The sequence below is a fragment of the Oikopleura dioica genome, chromosome 1 (assembly GCF_907165135.1).
Source record: "Oikopleura dioica chromosome 1, OKI2018_I68_1.0, whole genome shotgun sequence".
In the NCBI taxonomy this organism is placed as follows: domain Eukaryota; kingdom Metazoa; phylum Chordata; class Appendicularia; order Copelata; family Oikopleuridae; genus Oikopleura; species Oikopleura dioica.
Genome location: NC_137291.1, coordinates 14,511,494 through 14,527,651, shown reverse-complemented (window position 1 = coordinate 14,527,651; position 16,158 = coordinate 14,511,494). Strand labels below are relative to the sequence as shown.

At 41.1% G+C, this 16,158-nt stretch overlaps 5 protein-coding genes and 2 long non-coding RNA genes across 7 annotated transcripts; 4 read left to right on the top strand and 3 right to left on the bottom strand.

Moving 5' to 3' along the window:
- The first annotated feature begins 6 nt into the window (after positions 1-6).
- LOC145695976 (uncharacterized) lies at positions 7-1,617 on the top strand. Its single transcript, XM_081773025.1, has 2 exons — positions 7-933; positions 1,002-1,617. The coding sequence occupies exons 1-2, from the start codon at positions 279-281 to the stop codon at positions 1,160-1,162; spliced, it is 816 nt and encodes a 271-aa protein (XP_081629151.1). The 5' UTR covers positions 7-278; the 3' UTR covers positions 1,163-1,617.
- A 163-nt stretch (positions 1,618-1,780) lies between these two features.
- LOC145702476 (uncharacterized) lies at positions 1,781-2,566 on the bottom strand. Its single transcript, XM_081779711.1, has 2 exons — positions 2,044-2,566; positions 1,781-1,999 (listed from the first exon to the last, which is right to left on the bottom strand). Exons 1-2 carry the CDS (start codon positions 2,254-2,256, stop codon positions 1,886-1,888), a joined length of 327 nt encoding a protein of 108 aa, XP_081635837.1. The 5' UTR covers positions 2,257-2,566; the 3' UTR covers positions 1,781-1,885.
- Positions 2,567-2,692: 126 nt separating this feature from the next.
- Positions 2,693-4,146, bottom strand: LOC145702486 (uncharacterized). The gene is made up of 4 exons (XR_014134317.1): positions 4,058-4,146; positions 3,009-3,112; positions 2,840-2,968; positions 2,693-2,795 (listed from the first exon to the last, which is right to left on the bottom strand). It is a non-coding gene; the product is annotated as an uncharacterized LOC145702486 (long non-coding RNA).
- LOC145710955 (uncharacterized) lies at positions 3,280-3,998 on the top strand. Its single transcript, XM_081788666.1, has 5 exons — positions 3,280-3,368; positions 3,416-3,532; positions 3,571-3,718; positions 3,766-3,830; positions 3,870-3,998. The coding sequence occupies exons 1-5, from the start codon at positions 3,317-3,319 to the stop codon at positions 3,977-3,979; spliced, it is 492 nt and encodes a 163-aa protein (XP_081644792.1). The 5' UTR covers positions 3,280-3,316; the 3' UTR covers positions 3,980-3,998.
- A 3,091-nt stretch (positions 4,147-7,237) lies between the features above and the next one.
- Positions 7,238-8,184, bottom strand: LOC145712334 (uncharacterized). The gene is made up of 2 exons (XM_081790016.1): positions 7,735-8,184; positions 7,238-7,641 (listed from the first exon to the last, which is right to left on the bottom strand). Exons 1-2 carry the CDS (start codon positions 8,030-8,032, stop codon positions 7,238-7,240), a joined length of 702 nt encoding a protein of 233 aa, XP_081646142.1. The 5' UTR covers positions 8,033-8,184.
- Positions 8,185-10,512: 2,328 nt separating this feature from the next.
- Positions 10,513-11,112, top strand: LOC145712332 (uncharacterized). The gene is made up of 3 exons (XM_081790015.1): positions 10,513-10,633; positions 10,679-10,843; positions 10,888-11,112. Exons 1-3 carry the CDS (start codon positions 10,513-10,515, stop codon positions 11,109-11,111), a joined length of 510 nt encoding a protein of 169 aa, XP_081646141.1. The 3' UTR covers position 11,112.
- Positions 11,113-11,363: 251 nt separating this feature from the next.
- On the top strand, positions 11,364-11,784 carry LOC145695467 (uncharacterized). Its single transcript, XR_014133734.1, has 3 exons — positions 11,364-11,471; positions 11,516-11,636; positions 11,711-11,784. It is a non-coding gene; the product is annotated as an uncharacterized LOC145695467 (long non-coding RNA).
- Positions 11,785-16,158: the final 4,374 nt, after the last annotated feature.

Below are 16,158 nucleotides of genomic sequence, written 5' to 3'. Positions count from 1 at the left end.
TCTTACCATCAATAGAATCGTATTTCGATCAAGCGTGGGATCTGTGGCGATCAACGAGCGCCCGCAGCGATATCAAGCTCTTCTTAGAACCGAATGAGGATCTCAAGCTTGGCGCGATCGCCATTATCCCAAAGGCGGCGCCCGCTGATGTGATCAATCAAGAGGTCTTCCGGTGTCTCAAAGAACTCGACTCTGGAGTAGGATTTACACTTGCTAAAGCTGGCGAAAATATCGTCATTGCTATTGATGAAATTCCTGCAGAAATTGACATCGAAAACATGATCAACTCGATTTGCGAGCTCGGAATCCGTGCAGAAGAAGAATACAGACGAAATGAAGAGGTCAAGCGAAGAATGATGGAAGCGCTCGCGAATGCCGAGAAGTCCCTCGAGGAAGAAAAGGAGAAGCGCATCGCCGAGGGTGGAATCATCTGGCCAGTTTGGTCCTGGATCTCTGGAGGAAAACAGCCGGTTGAAGAGACTCAAGGTCGAACATTCTCTATCGTTTCGGATAAAATGAAGGTCATTGAAAACTTCAAGGAGGACTTGAAAGACTCTGACGACGAGGAAAACAAAGATGTTACTCTCATCGAAAACGCTTTAGCGACCAAGGTCAGCTTCAGGCGAAAGGGTGATGAGACCGCTTCCCAAGTTAGCTCCCAAGAAGCGCGAGAGGAAATCATTGTTCCCGAGAACAAGACGCTCAACATCGAGGAAAACGCAAATGCGAATAACAACTCAGAAACAAACGCGCTTAGCGAGGTTACTGAAGATATGACCGCAGATGTGACCGAAATTCACGAAGAGGTAAATGAAGAACTAGTGAATAAAGACCTGATTACTGACAATGCGGAACTGTCGATCACAGAAGAAACCCCACAGATTGATGATCCTAAGACTGTTATGCCGGAAGCCTCCGAGGCCGGTACTGAAGGTAAGAATTTAGAAAAACAATTAAACTAATCCCAGCAGAATTTCACATTTACTAATCCACATCACTAGCCACCGAGGCATCTGAATTGCCCGACGTTAACCCTGAAGACGAGCAAGTAGCCGAACCCACCACCGAAACTAACCCAGCACCCACTGAAGCAGGCGATACTGAAACTGCCGAGCAGCCTGCAGAGCAGAAATCATTTTCCCTATCATCCATTTTCTTTTAGATAAAATTTCTATTGTCATCTCTCAGCCCAGATGAAGATTGAATGCAAAAAATAATCCTTATTTTACTTTTGTTCAAATAAGTGCAATAACCATATAATATCCTGATGTGCCTAAAGTTGTTCCTAACACAAGACGAGTTCGAAATTAAACACAACTGTATCTGGGAACAAGTACAGTAGTGTTTAGTTTGAATTTAGTCTTTACTTCCTTCTATATACTAAAACTATTATATTTTTATTCTCTTCCACTATTTTTGGACCATTTCTAACTTTCTGACTTCGTGCGCAAAATAAAACAATTCTATATACCAAGATACAACATACGCTTGAAAAGTTACTGTAACTTTTTCATCCTGATAATTAGCTGTAGTCGAACTATATTCTATATAATTTCGTACAGGTGCGCTTAAAATGCTTTCTAAAAATATTTTCTGTATCAATAAAATCCTTCATGAAAACGACAAAAATAACAATAGGGAGACCCCAAAGCCTCTGTATTGTGCCTGTTTTGTATACTACTTTTGCTCTCAATGAAAAAGTGCATCCTGCTCTCCTGCAAAGATCTACACCGAGTTAGCAGAAATCAGAAGAGATTTCTAGCGTCTTTTGCGATGAGAATAAAATTAGTTTATTCGAATCATATAATTCATACTCATTAAAAATGGACAAGGTGAAGACTTTGCAGAAGAACAGGAACATACACTTTCAAGATCTCGAATTTCTTCACCGTTCCGGAATTTGGCGGACATCGTCCTCGCATAGCAAGTAGTCGGTCTCATCTTCGTGGTGAAAACTCCATCCATTGACGGCCAAGTTAATGATCTCGCGTTGTAATTTCTGAATATTTGATTGAAAAAGAGTTTGACTTGTTTCTTTCCCACCTTATTTTTGACGCAGTAAGAAAAGTATCTGCTCAAAAAGTCCAGATCTTCTTCCGATATTCCTGATGTAACCTTCGGTAGGAAATCGAGCGTTCCGGGAAAGGGTTGAAGGCGTTTTTTGAACAGATACGGTGAGTCGTTTTTCTTCAAAAACTCGAATGGCTCGTGCGAATTGGCGAATTCACAGTAGTCTGCGTGGCCAGACTGGAGCATGGTCAAGAGATGGTCGACTTTCTTCGGGAAGTAATCGTTATTTCGTGGGGGTAGCTCAGCAAGGAGAACTTCTCCACAATCAGGACATTTCAACACGTCCTTTTCTTTACAGCTCCAGCCGTAGATAGCGCAGAAGGTAGGTGAAAAACAGGCAGGCTTGCCGCTCCATTTGGTCAAATCAAAAGTGCCAAGTCGTTGCTGATAGCGAGGAAAAGTTCGAAGAAGGATGATCGCGGAAGGGTCGAAAATCCGGACCTCTTCATTTTTCGGATCGGGAAGTTTGTTCAAGAAATTTTTGAGCGCAGTTTCTGTTTCTAACGAAAAGGATGAACATTAAATTTCAAGTTTAACAAAAGAATATTTAAAATGTCTCATCCCGTAGCTTTAATAATATCGGCAGCGGACATGATGAAAACAACGAAGAGTATGAAAAATTTGCTTATCTAACTTCTAGTTTTGAATCTGGAGGTGCGTTCTCGCGTTCGTCTGCAGCTGAGAAAAGTAAGTATCGAGCTCTTTCCACTCCTTTAAAATCAATCCTGAAATAAAAAAAATAGTTATTTTTGCTGAAAGGGCTGGTAACCAGTGGAAGCACTTGAGGTGGCAAGAAAGATTATCGTAAGCGGATGTTTTCGGATTTGAACAGTTTGGTACTAGGTGCCGAATGCGATATTATACAGGTTTTCGCCTTGGTTGATTTGCTTGTCAATGCCTAAAGAAATAAGTGAGAACTGTTCATTTGGTTTGTTTACCTGAAGAGTTTGAGTTGAGCGAAAGAAATCTGGACGAACTGAGCTCAAATTTGCGCTCAGCTTGTTCGAAAGACTGATGGAGCTGCTGAAAAATTGGGACTCCTGATAAAGCGATTTACAGAACTACCGTTTTTTTCCAATTAATAATAAACATAAGTACGAAAGTTTCTTTGATTCTATATGCAAATACGGTAGCTATGGATAGAGCGGATACACAGACACTTTGACGTTATCTTCTAGAACATAACTGCTAAACAAAGTTTGCGGCGAGAAAATCCTCAGTTTTGGAAACTTAGATTTCTGCAAAGATGCGCATGTCCAATTATGGCCGAGAAAGTCCCAGCCCGGGCACCAAAATGGGTAAATAGTGGATTTAATAATTAATTAATTACGGTATAAATTTACAGGGCAGTGGATGGAGTACTGTCACCGAGAAGAGAGAATAACTAAGACTATCGCGATGCGAAACGGTCAGAAAAATGGAACCTGGCTGGAAGATGAAGAGGTCAAGGCACAAAACGAAGGTATTCGTATCTAAGTTGATCCCTGTCTAATAAATTAGGTCCCTTCAACAACGCCTACTACAAGTTTGACACGACGAGCCACTCCCGAAAGAACATCGACAACCGCCAGTACAACCGTATTTTCAACGCTGACTGCAATTATGATCCAAAGCTTCACCGCGATGACAGGTCAAATGCTAAATCGCGGTAAGCCATTGATCGCCACAATCAAATTAATGAGATTTGCCATTCAGCGGTCTTAACGTTTATCAGGAAGAAACTCGAAGAGTGACGCCTCTCTTGTCTAACGCTCAATACGGTAAGCATTTAAAATTAAACATCTCTAACGATGACCAAGGTGCCCGACCTCCACTGGAAATTCCCGATGGCAAAAACCGACGAGTTAACGTTGTCAAAGGAGAATTCTTCAGCAACAGCCGAATTTCTCTTGGCCAAACTAAAGATTAAATAAAACCCAGCATATATTCTTCAAAAATGCCTCATGATCCCAGTTTTGGGGCACGAGAATTTTATCAATCGTTTCCTAAGTTGTCAATGATCGTGACTCCAAGAAGTCCACCAATTTTTTGCTTGAGGACCAGATTCTGGAGGACAGTTTTGAGTTCGTCTGTCATGCTAAAATGCTCGATTTCCGGTTAGAATTGTCTTGGTACATGAAGGTATCGATTTTGAACTCGGTGTGAACTTGAAAGGAGCCTTGATAGGAGGTAGTAGAAATATCCCGTGGAGATAGTGTGATTCAGAGCCTAATTTATAGCCATGAAATTATTGAACAACCGATTAATGGGTGCGATTTATGTGTTTGAACTTGTCAGTCGATCCTCGGCTCGGGCGTCGGCTCGCTTTGAACGCGCGCGGCGGGCGTCCTTACAGCAGAACTTCTTTTATCAGTGACAGTATCTGTTTCATCGATAGCATCAGCTTTCTTGGCGGGTCGCGCGGGCGAAGGTGTAATTACTTGCCGCGTGGATCGCGATCGCCACGGTTTCAATGCACCATAAATCGCATCTGATGATTGCAATTAGAGATAAAAGCGAACTTCAAGGGGCGAAAGTTCGGAGAATAGGTACCTGACAAATTATCTTGCACCGATTGGTCGGCGATGATTGCTTTTAAATGGGTCAAATAAAATCGTTTCCGGTTATCGGTAGAATGGGTCCCCGAAATCAAGGAGGACTCTATTTTTGTTAATTGTGACCTTTGCCTTGAGTCGCATGAGTTCCTGCCGCCGTGGCCGCTGATTTCACATAATCACTGACCAAAGCGTCGCCAAGTACCGTTTTTACGGTTTCCGTGATGGATTCCGACAGAAAAACATCCTTGACAAGTCGCTGGACGGCTAATTGGATCTCCTCGTTTGCGAGTGCTTTCAGAAGTTGGTCATGCAGCAAGGCGCCCACTGATTGTTGAATGTTTGGATCATTCAGGATTTTATTTACAAGGATAAGCGACGATTCTCATCATTTCGATCGACAAATCTTTCAGCCCGAGTAATGGCAACAGTAGCTTAATTGCTTATCGTCTATTCGAAATGGGGATTTTGGAGATTTTGCCGGATTATTATACTTGACAAGACCGCGTAAGATTCTCGTCATCAAGGCAAAATTTATCGTCGGTTTCGGGAAGAGAAATAAATTCGATATTTTCAAAGAATTCGCTTGAAAACTTATTATTCATGAAGGTTGCTTTGAGCTGTTCTCCATTGAATTCCTTTGAATAATTGCATTCATTTTCAATGTAAAATTGATAGAAAAAGCAAACCTTGATTCTGCCATCAATTTCAATTTCCTCTTCATGGCTTATTGGTTTGAATAAAAGATTCCAAGCCGTCTTCCAGTGGCAGATTAAAAATATCCAAATCGAATGGGGTATAAATTCGCCAGCTGTTAACTGCGTCATAATTGAAAATGCAGGTGATCCTGCAACTAAAATATGTTAAAATTTAAAAAGCTTGGTTTAACTTACAGAGGCCAGGTGTGAATCTAAATTTTGAACCGCTCCGAGTGTATCCCATCTGACGATACCCAAGCCTTCTCGTTTTGTCTTCAACGAGTCCGAAGTCACATATTTTTGGCACACCGTTCAGCAGTAATATATTTTCCATTTTCAAATCAAGATGAAAAATTCCAATCTCCATTAAGTGATGAAAAGCAGAATAAATAGCAATCGCTATTTGTCTTCTTTCTTTAATGCTGAGCTTATTTTGCTCTAATAATCCCCGTATGTTCATTTCCGCCTTCTCCATAATTGTTATCCATCCAATACAATCTTCTCGGTCAATATCATTCTTGTGAAACAATTCTATGTTCGCATAATGCTTAACAACATTCGCATGAATAGGCATTTTCTCCAAGGCTTTATTTTGCTCCTGATTTATTCGGTTTTTTCTATCAACTCCTCTTTCAAAGTCTAAAAATATCTTGAAAATAGAAAATATGTCTACCGACTAGACTACCGCAAGAAAGATGAATCTCATAATCAAGCAAGTCTTTCCCAAATTTTTCCGTTAAAAGAAAGGGATCAAAAACATGTACACGAACTGCAGTCTTGAGATCTTCGAAATTTTGAGCGATAATAATTGCTTCGCCACCTTCAGAAATAATTTTGTCTTCAAAACTCCCATCGATAATCCAATATCCTTTTTCTTCGAGAATATCCCATCGGCTTATTATTTTCCCCAAGAGATGAGCATTATCTGCTAAAAGTTGCTTCTGAAAGATTGATTGATCAAAAAAATCAAGGTAGTCTTTCGCTTTACTATAAATTTCAAACAATTCTTCAACATTGTCTTTAAATGAAAAATAACCCCAATAGTAAGCGTGACTATCACCGCCATTTTTATCAATCATTTCATGTCTTTCGACGCTTGAGATCAGCCGGCACCGAGGAGTCCTCGTTGTTGTTCTCTTCAATTTCGGCAAAAAATCTCGAAGCCAGTTTTTAACCTTTGCTCTGCTCAATTGCTTTGGATGGTTGTTTCTACAACTCATCTTCTTTCAAAACGACATAAAATGTTCTCTGATAGCGTGAATTCAAAATCGAGAGTACTGATATTTATTCGGAAGAGCAAACACGCGCACGCGTGCGCACGTACGCTCGCGTGTTTTGGAACTCTGGGAGTAAATATGGATATTTCTACGCAAACAATAAGTCGTTGACTGTTATCAGCTATAAAAGCTCTAAAATGAACTTCATCTAGAACTGTACATGGCCTCATCATAAAAATAAAACCCATAAAAAGACCTATCAATTATTACAGGAGAGCGTCACCAAAGCCGCCATAATGGCTGAAAATTTTGAGTGGCCGATCAGAAATGAAGACCAATTTGATTATTCTGTCCCCGTTTTTCTTTTTATTATCTTGTCAGTAGCCGATTCTAACACATTTTTTCCCAGTTATACAAAAATCAATTTACAAATACAAAAATATCTGACTAAGATTTTTTGAGTAAATTTCGATAGTTTTGTTTCAAAAAACCATCAAAAACCTGGTTTTTCGAGGTCTTAAAATCTGATCTTTTTTTCGAATCATTTATGAGCGTGAAATTCAGGAGTGCGTAAAATAAGGTCTTACAGTAATCAAAATCAACAGATGAAAATCCTTAGAAAGGGATGATAGAATAATTTGTTGGTCGTGAATAAAATTTATTTTATTGCTGAGAAAACATAACGATTTGATTAATAAATTTGTTTTTACAGAGGGATTTAATTTTCTTCGGAAAGATCTTTCTTTATAAGCTCGAGCGAATAGGCTTGAGGACAAAGATACCATCTTCCGGTTTCCATACTTGGGTGTTCTTCATTGACAATTTCCATTGAATAACTGTTTTCGATCAAAACTGGTTCTCTATTCAAACGATAATGATAGCGGAAGACATCGGCGTTCACGTAGTAGGGATCAGAAAGTGGTATTTTTACGGTTGGCGTTTCGTGAGCTTTCGGTGATTCTGTTAAGAATTGAGTATTCTGAAGGATGTAAAATCCGTTTTCGACTCTGTCGATCGTCATTTGATGGAATAATATTTCTTCTTTTTGTTCTTCATTTATATGAAGAAAGACTCCAGTTGCTGTTAAAGGACGAGTAAAGACGAAACCTTGGTGGAGAATCACTAGAAACTTAAATTATTTAAAAAAAAACTTCTCTGATAAGACAAGATGATGATCATCACGATATTTCGCTCTAATATCTTCTCAAAAATTACCTGATTTATATTCGCAAAATGATTTTGGTGGCTGTGGATCATCTGGAAAACTATCTTTTAAATTTCGGCCCCCGAGCTCACAAATAATGTCCCATCCACTCGGCATCAGATAAGTTTTCTTGCACATCCGTTCCAATAAAAGCTCAACATCAGTAAATTGTCGTGATTTTTCCTTTTCCCGTGGTTTGAGATTCAAACCAGACATGCTTCTTGGGAAAATATTCATTGTTATTATCATCAAAATGTCCTCAAACGAGTGAGCAATATCTCTCTTTTTGAAACCGAGATCAGCAATCATCGCATATCGAATAATAAAATGACGGAGTACTTCAAAATGGACGTCAACGCGACCCGCTTCAACTGGTACAGAAATTCGAGCGAGTGGAAACTGTTTCACCACGACGCAGCTGCTGTAAAGGTAATTTTAATTAAAAAGGGAATTGACCTTTCTGAAAGCGGTTTCATCGCTCACTCGCTATTTATCAAAGCTTTATTATCCTTTTCTATTATTCAGGCGGACAAGGCGAAGAGGCGGAACCTCAACATCGCAGTCAGCTTCGGCATGGAGCGCGAAGCTGCTTTTGAACACGCAAAGGAACTGTTCCTCAGATTTTGAGAAAGAGAGAGAGAAAGAAGAGTCTTGAAAACCTGTGAAAAAACCCGAGTCAGGGCCTTAGTCAGGGTCTGAAATATTCAGAATTTGAAGATTGATAAAAATGGAATCGTGCGAAGCCGCAAAAGCGGCTTCGGTTTCGAAAAAGCTGCTCCGCGGCTTTTCATTTTATATTTTCAAACCCTGACTCAGGTTTTTTCACACAGGTTGCCAAGTCTACTCGGCAGTAGCTCGGCTTGAAAGATATCCCCAGTTCTTCATCTCTGGAACAGTGAAAAGACAAAAACGATGATCTCCGTGCCCCAGTTCAACACTGCAACCACGCCGAGCTTCATCCGAGGCATAGCGAGTTCCAGCGCCGAAACGCCGAAAAAGGGAGCAGAAAAGGCGCCGGAAGAGAAGAAGAGAGAGAGATGCCGAAGCCCGGCTTCTCGTCAAAATTTAGCAAACCAAAGTACGGCATCGCTGCATCTCTTTGCAAGAAAGAAGCCACCAAGCCGGTCGTGAGCAAAGCTGCTTCTGGTCAGTCATGTTCTTCGCGCTTTTGTTTCCAGCCGCCGAAAAAGCTCGCTTCTCGCCCAGCAACGGCTCTTTCGAAGCCGACAGCGATGAAATCAAGAACAGAAACAGCTGCTCGAGGTCGGCCAACAGTCGCGACGAAGACGACGACAAAATCAGCAACTGTCAGCGCGCCAAAACGTCCAGTCTGTGCTCGTCCCGCTTTTGGATCTAGCGCGAAACCGGCAAAACCAGTTCTTACTTTTTGAGTAAGAGTGTGGTTGATCGAGCGAAGAGCACGCTGAATTCGCGATTTGCTACTTGATTTGCGCCAAAGCCAAGAACGATGAGTGCGAAGAGTTCGATTCCACCGCGGCCAGCTTCAGCCAAGCCACGACCTGGTACTACTTCACCTTCTGCGAGTCAATTCGGCGCATTTGCGAAGACTGGCTTGAGCCAAAGTGAGAGAAAGCCTGGTGCACCAAAGAAAGAGGAAGCGAAGAAGGTGGTCCAGCCGACCTCTTCAAAGGCGAGGACAGGTGTGATTCAGCCAAAGGTATTTCAACCCCGTTGGAGCTCACGAAAGCGGGCTGATCGGAGAAGATCCAGAATTAATGCAATTGATCGTTTTTTCAAATTTTCAATCTTCGAAATTCATTTGTTGAATTCAAAAATAAAGTTGTCATTAGCGAGCAGCAGATTGAAATGGTCATTCATTTTCTCGCCGATTTGGATTCTCGATTTCTTGGTGATTACAACAGCGATCGCGCATTTATCAGAAAACAAGTGTGCGAATAATAACGAAGCGTTGAAGGATGTAAGTACTGGTTGTATATTCGAAGATCTATAGCAAATTCTTATGGCTTGTTCTGCTGTGTTCCACAGTTGATCTGGCGAGAAGATCTTGCATTCGCTCGAATTGGAAGACTTCTAGCTTGATTTGATTCTCCGTTTTTTTGCCGAAGAAGTAGCAGTGATTCTCAAAGCTAGAATCTTTGAAAATCTCATATTTCTGTTTTATTTTTTTGCTTGATTCCAAACCTTTTTATTCTGAATTTTAATGCACGTGGCGCCATCTGGTGACTCGAGATAGCAACCAATCAACCCGCTGGTGACAAAAGCAGAACAAGCTCTGAGAAAAAAAATGCCAAGCCCAGCTGGTGCTCTCGGCATGTATCTAAACAAGAAATCGAGGCCACTTCCCATCCCTCCTCGATTTTCACGGTTTAGATCTGTCGGACGCTCTCGTCAAATCTCCTCAGAACTCGATTTCCCACAGAATTTCCCACTTTCAATTTCAGTTCGAGCTTGGAATCACCAACTTATTGAATGGAATATTCTCGGGCTTGTTCACCATCATGCTCTTTCTAAAATTGGAAGAACCCAGTTGGATCGAAAGGCCTTTACCCAACTTGTGTATTTTCATCCCTTTTACTTTTTAACATCGTCCATTATTCTTCAAAGCAATACAAGAAACGGGGCTTTTAAATCATTACTGTATCGAGATTTTTTTTCGATTAAGAAACCCCTCGTAAGTTTATCAAAACTGCCGCCGAAACTCGAAAAGATTCTTGAACTTTTCAACTGAAATTTGTAAAAATGTAAAGAAAAAAAACAACGAATCTTCAAAATAGAATCTCCCATTTTCAAACGAACAAAATTGTAAAATGGAATCGGCCCCACGAGTTGAACCTCCGCCACCGCCGCCAGTTCCCAGTTTTACTCGTCAAATATCAATTCCTGTCAATGAAAGTGGCCTGAATAACGACCCGTCGAAAATAGCAAAAGGTAATAGTTCAACCATTTCATTTGTTGTTTTTTTTTTTATTCAAGCGGCGATTGAAGCTAGAGAAACAGGCATCTTGAACCTTTCAAATTGCGGCCTGAGAAAGTTTCCAATCGGCGTGATTAAACTGGCCGGACCAGAAGTGAAAAGAATCAACTTGTCTGGGAACCAGCTAGAATCGCTCCCGACCGATTTCAAGAAATATTCAAAGCGTAAGTTCTCTTTTTTTAGAATTTAAACTAAAAGCTTCAAATAGTGGAGCATTTGAATTTGGAACGAAACCTGTTTTCGCGCTTTCCCGTAGCGATGGTGGAGCTGCCCGATTTGAAAGTCATCAATTTGTCGAACAACTGCTTCGAAGAATTGTCAGCTGAGCATTTGGACCGATTCAGTGGAAATGCAATCGTCGATTTGAGAATCAACAAACTTACTGCAGAAGCGCAGGCGTTGGCTTCAAACTACTCTTTTATTCAGTTCTAGTGTTTTTCTCTATGTTTATGCTTGCCCTTTTCAAATTAATTTTGTAAATATAACTTTCTTTACTCAGTGTCTTTGAGATTTCTTCATTTACGGGGCTTCAACTTTGAATCTGTTAGAATGAATCGGATTCAGGAGCTGTACGAGCTGTTGGCCAAAGAAGTGATGGCCAAAGAAGATTATGTGATCAATCTACTGAAAGACGACTTCAGGATCAAATACGGTCGTGAGCCGAACAGCTTGTCCGATATTGATCATACTCATCGGCCCAGAAACAAAATGCCTCTGTCAGTGCCGGTACAAACGACACCAGACGGATGTGGCGGGGATAAATGAAAAGAAGAAGAAAATTCCTTGCGCCGAGTATGTCTTCATTCATCTCCGTATTCATTTTCATTCACTTTTAGCTGCGGATGCAAATGATTTACATATGTGCCGGCAAATGGTCCACGACAACTCAGATGCGGAAGATGCAAGTGTGAAACAAGTGTTCATAATGCGAAAGTGGCGCCATTTAAGTGCCTAAAGGTGTTTCAGAAAAATACAATTATTCAATTATGTAATATGTTTTTGAATAAAAAGATGGTAAAAATAAATTCTAGTGCTCGAAATGCCCTGGCTTCATGACAGCTGCCCGCTGCTCTTGCGGAAAACTCGCGCCAGCTCACCGTTGGGTGTAGGGCGGCCACATTCTGCAGCAGAACGGCGTTCTGCAAATGAACAGAACGGCGTTTTGCACTCAAAAAATAATTGCGCTCCGCGCGTGACTTAAAGGGAATCTCAGAATTTCTAAAATCAGGAGTTACTCTTTAAACTAAGCTGAATGCGTTTAAACTGATATGAATCAAGTTACATCGTTCAAAAAATCCTTATGCAGAACGCCATTCTACATTTGCAGAACGCCGTTCTGGCAGAACGTGGCCGCCCGTCACCCCTCACCGTTTGGTCGTGGAATCGAGAGAAGAACGCGCTGCTGCTGTAAAACCGATCGGAATTGATTGCATTTACAAAGCGATGGGAGGAATCACAGGCTTTTCTAGTCTCCTCGACGGCGCTCAGAGGCTAGATCCAAGTGGACTTCGTGACTTTCCCTCTATCGCCGCGGCGTACAAAGCTCTAGCATAGCCTCTAAGCAAGATTTGTCTCCATCAAACGTCTAACTTCCAAGAAAAACAGGGTGTCGGGCGCTGAGGTTATGCCATAACCAGGTTATGCATTTTCCTGGATTTTTCATAACCTGGTTATGCATTCTCGATTTAAATTGGAGCAATTTGAGGCTAAATTGGTTCCAAAAGACTCATTTGAACTATCTGTTACATATCAATTTATATGATTTTATTAAGAGTGCATGACCTGGTTATGCATGTATAACCTCAGCGCCATACACCCGGCCGTCGGCATTTGAGGGCAGACCCAACGAACATGATCGAATCGCAAAAGCACATCGACAAGCTGTACAAAGATTTTGCCAAGAATCGCTCCGAGAATAAAAGTCCGCTTTCAAATCTGAAAGGACTTTCGCTCTACTTGGACAGTGCCATACAGAGAAGTCAACAAATTCCTATTGGGTAAGCTCAATGAACGAGCGGGACACGCTTTATTAAATATTCAAGACATGCTATTTGCGATTCGGAATTTACAATCGATTACATACTCGCAGCGAGGCCAAACGCTTACGTACGAGTTGCGAAAGCTGAATCTGATCAGAAATGAGATGACAGTCTTTGTCGGCCAGTATTACAACTTCATCTGTACGTTCATGATGCAAGCGCAGTGGAAGAAGCTCGAGGAGGACCTGGAGAAATTGAAGCGTGCTGGAGAGCTAACAATCGACTCGCTGAAAAAAGGTAAAGAAAGATTTTAGTCCTTGAAAAATACTTTTTCTCCCAGCGCACGATGAATACCTACATCAAATTAAAACTGGCTGCTTGCTCACTAATGATAAATGATGTATGAAACGCTTCCTTGCGCACAAGAACAAAATGATGAGCAATATCGTCATGTTCTGTGTCTGCTTCGGCAAATACCTGGTCGCCGATGACGAAGAGCTTCTTAATACGTAAGCTTCCTTTGCGAAGACCTGAACTAACAGCTCTTCGTTCTAGCGCTTTCGCTCCTGGAAAATCATTCAGAGATTCTGTGCGCTTTTTCTGCGATCTCATGCGCTCCTTGGAGGTTAATCTCGGAATTGAGCGCTTCTCCAATGTTTACGACTACAACAACTTCTACGTAGACGAAAAATAACGGTAATATATGAGCACATGTCCTCTATAAACGCTTGTCCTTGGTAAGCTTCCTGAAATCATCGAAATCTGCAGTCCTTATCGGCGAAAATCGCAAGCAGCGCCTTCAGAAGAAGCATTTTACCCAAGATAAACTTCAAAAAGAAAAAAGTTCAAGTTAAACCTCTTTTCACGGTTCACCAGACTCCGCTTTACAGTTACTGGTAGTAACTTACTGCCCATAAACACCACTGTATTCACCTCTTTTCACATTCCAATAAAGCTTCTTTATTCTTCCGCTCATCAATCATTTTTTGTTTCTGAAGAATGGTCTGTGTCGGCGATAAAATCGGGGTTAGGCATAAAACCTCGATGCAAATGGCCACGATGGCCTACGAAGGTGCAATCGAAGGTCGACCAGAAGACTGCTGGATCGGGATATTCTACGTCGAGCCGATTGGCAAGCGCGATGGAACACACAAAGGAAAGCGGTACTTTGAGTGCGCGCAGAACTTCGGCAGCTTCGTCAAGCCTTCAAAAATTGTCGAAGAAATGAGCTTGGAAGAAGCGCTGATAGCTCAGTTCGAGAGAAACACGGAGTTGGAGGAAAAAGTCGGAGCAATGAACAGCTCGGCGTTGTTTTTGATCGAAACGCCGACGACGGAGCTACGTTCCGTCTCAATAACCGATTTTCCAGTAGTTTCTTTGTCAAGGGAAACGATTCTCCAGGAAACTCCGAAATGCCGCCACCTCGACATTTCCAATACAAAGATAACAAGCTGGAAACAAGTTCACGAATCAGTCGAAGTGACAGAAATACGAGAACTCACAGCCTCTAGATTCTACAAATCGAACCAAAAATGAAAATTTTCGAAAATTACTTTTTCTCGATTTACACTTTCCTAATTATTTGGGTTCATTTTGAGCCAAATTCAACCCTTTCTAACCAGCTCAATTTTATATAAGCTCAATGAAAGTCGAAAAAATTTGTCATAAAGTTAGAATTAGGAAAAATTTGTCAAGCCTCTCACGCCTACATAGCCTATGTAACATAGGACCTCATATGACTGTAACAATTAAATATTTTGGTAAAACAAGTCTTTAACCTTGGGGAATCATCGAAATTTCCTCAAAAAATATCAACCTACGTTCTTAATTTACAAAATATTTTAAAATCGAGCGGAGAACCCATTCTCAGGTCTTCAAGCAAAAGAGGAACCTCTTCTTGAATAATTGAGTTCATCCCTCTCTAGAAGCGAAGGATAAGATTTTCCTTGATTTTTTCAGCATTCCCCAGAGAGTCAAGGGTCCTCTATAAGATATCAGTGATATCAGTCTAACGAACCTTAGGGTATCCAAATTTTTCTCGAAGAGGAGATTTCACACACCTCATATTTTTAAGAAGTCAGGTTATTTTCGAGTATTCTATAAAGAAATATCAAGATAGAATAATTTTTTGAATAATTTTATTATTTTCTGTCAGAAAAAACTGGAAAAGAGTATGACTTTTGATCAATTTGAAAATTTTATTGCACTCATATTTATTAATAATTTCGTTTGGCTTGTCTCAAGAAATAATATCCCAGTAATACCCATGCTTCTCGGAGTATTTTCGAAAGAATCTTTCACACCTAACTTATCATCTAAATGCCTTACGTCAAATAAGCCGATACGTGATGACCACGAGAGGCAAATGGCCACGAGAGGCAACTTGCCACGAGAGGCAAATTTGACGAAATGGCCACGAGAGATAGCTCCTCCCCTTGAAGTAGATCAACTGGGCCGCGGATAGAAAGTCGACAAGAGTTAGGGTGCCACTAAGGGCAAAATATATTGTGACTTAAATCATATTGCAGATAATGAATGCCTGACTATGGCTGCACAGTTGGTTATAAAGGGTTGAGATTCGAGGTGGCTTGGCACCAGAGAGAAATGGAAAAAGAGGGCACTAAGTTGGTGCAGAAGGCGTAAAAGTGTGATGGATGGCTATGGCAGCGCGGCTAAGCGAGGTAGAACTGGTCAGAGTGGGTACCGCGTAAGGAGTTCAATGGGGCGAGGGCAATAATGTCACTAGAATTGTGACTGATAAGAATATGGCCCTGTTAGCACCACTTCACCCTAAAAGATAAAAAATGCGATTTTAGTTTCCCAACCGCCATTTCTTTGAAGTCGCTCTTGATCTGCCTCTCTAGTTCTTTCGACTGTTTCTTGTCGTCTTTTCCCCGCATCAGTCTTGCCACGGTTCTGAACTCCTTCCAGTCCACATCGCCGCCCTCATCCAAGTCGTGCAATTTGTAAATAACTTGACGGAAAAACTGATCAACGAAAGGAATAAAGCAGTTATCTCTTACAGGTCTTTTTGACTTCTTTTGAGGCCTCGCTGTGAAAGAACATCAAGTACTGGAACTCTTTGAAGTCGATGGTACTGTCCTTATTGATGGTTAAAAATACGCGCTCCCCTACTCTAAAACACGCCTTTAAAATAATCCGGAAAAGTCCGCTTACTTTCTGAAGGAAAGGCCCTCCTTTCCACTGTGGGTCACACTGAACAAGTCGTCGTAAAACAAGATAACTGCTTCTTAGTGAGCTCTTTGATCATGAAACCGGGCTTTTGAATTTTCGGCCTTGGTTGGCGATTTCGTTAAACTTTCTCCGCAGCGATTTGATTTGAGTGCGGGTGACTCAGATTATATCAAAAAAGAAAATAAAAATAAAGATAAAGCATACAATTTTTGGGCATGTCAACAGGCAGACTTTCTGTTGCTCTATCATCTGCAACCATTTTAAGAAAATCTCTCTCAAAATCTTTTTCGATCTTTTCTCTGCTT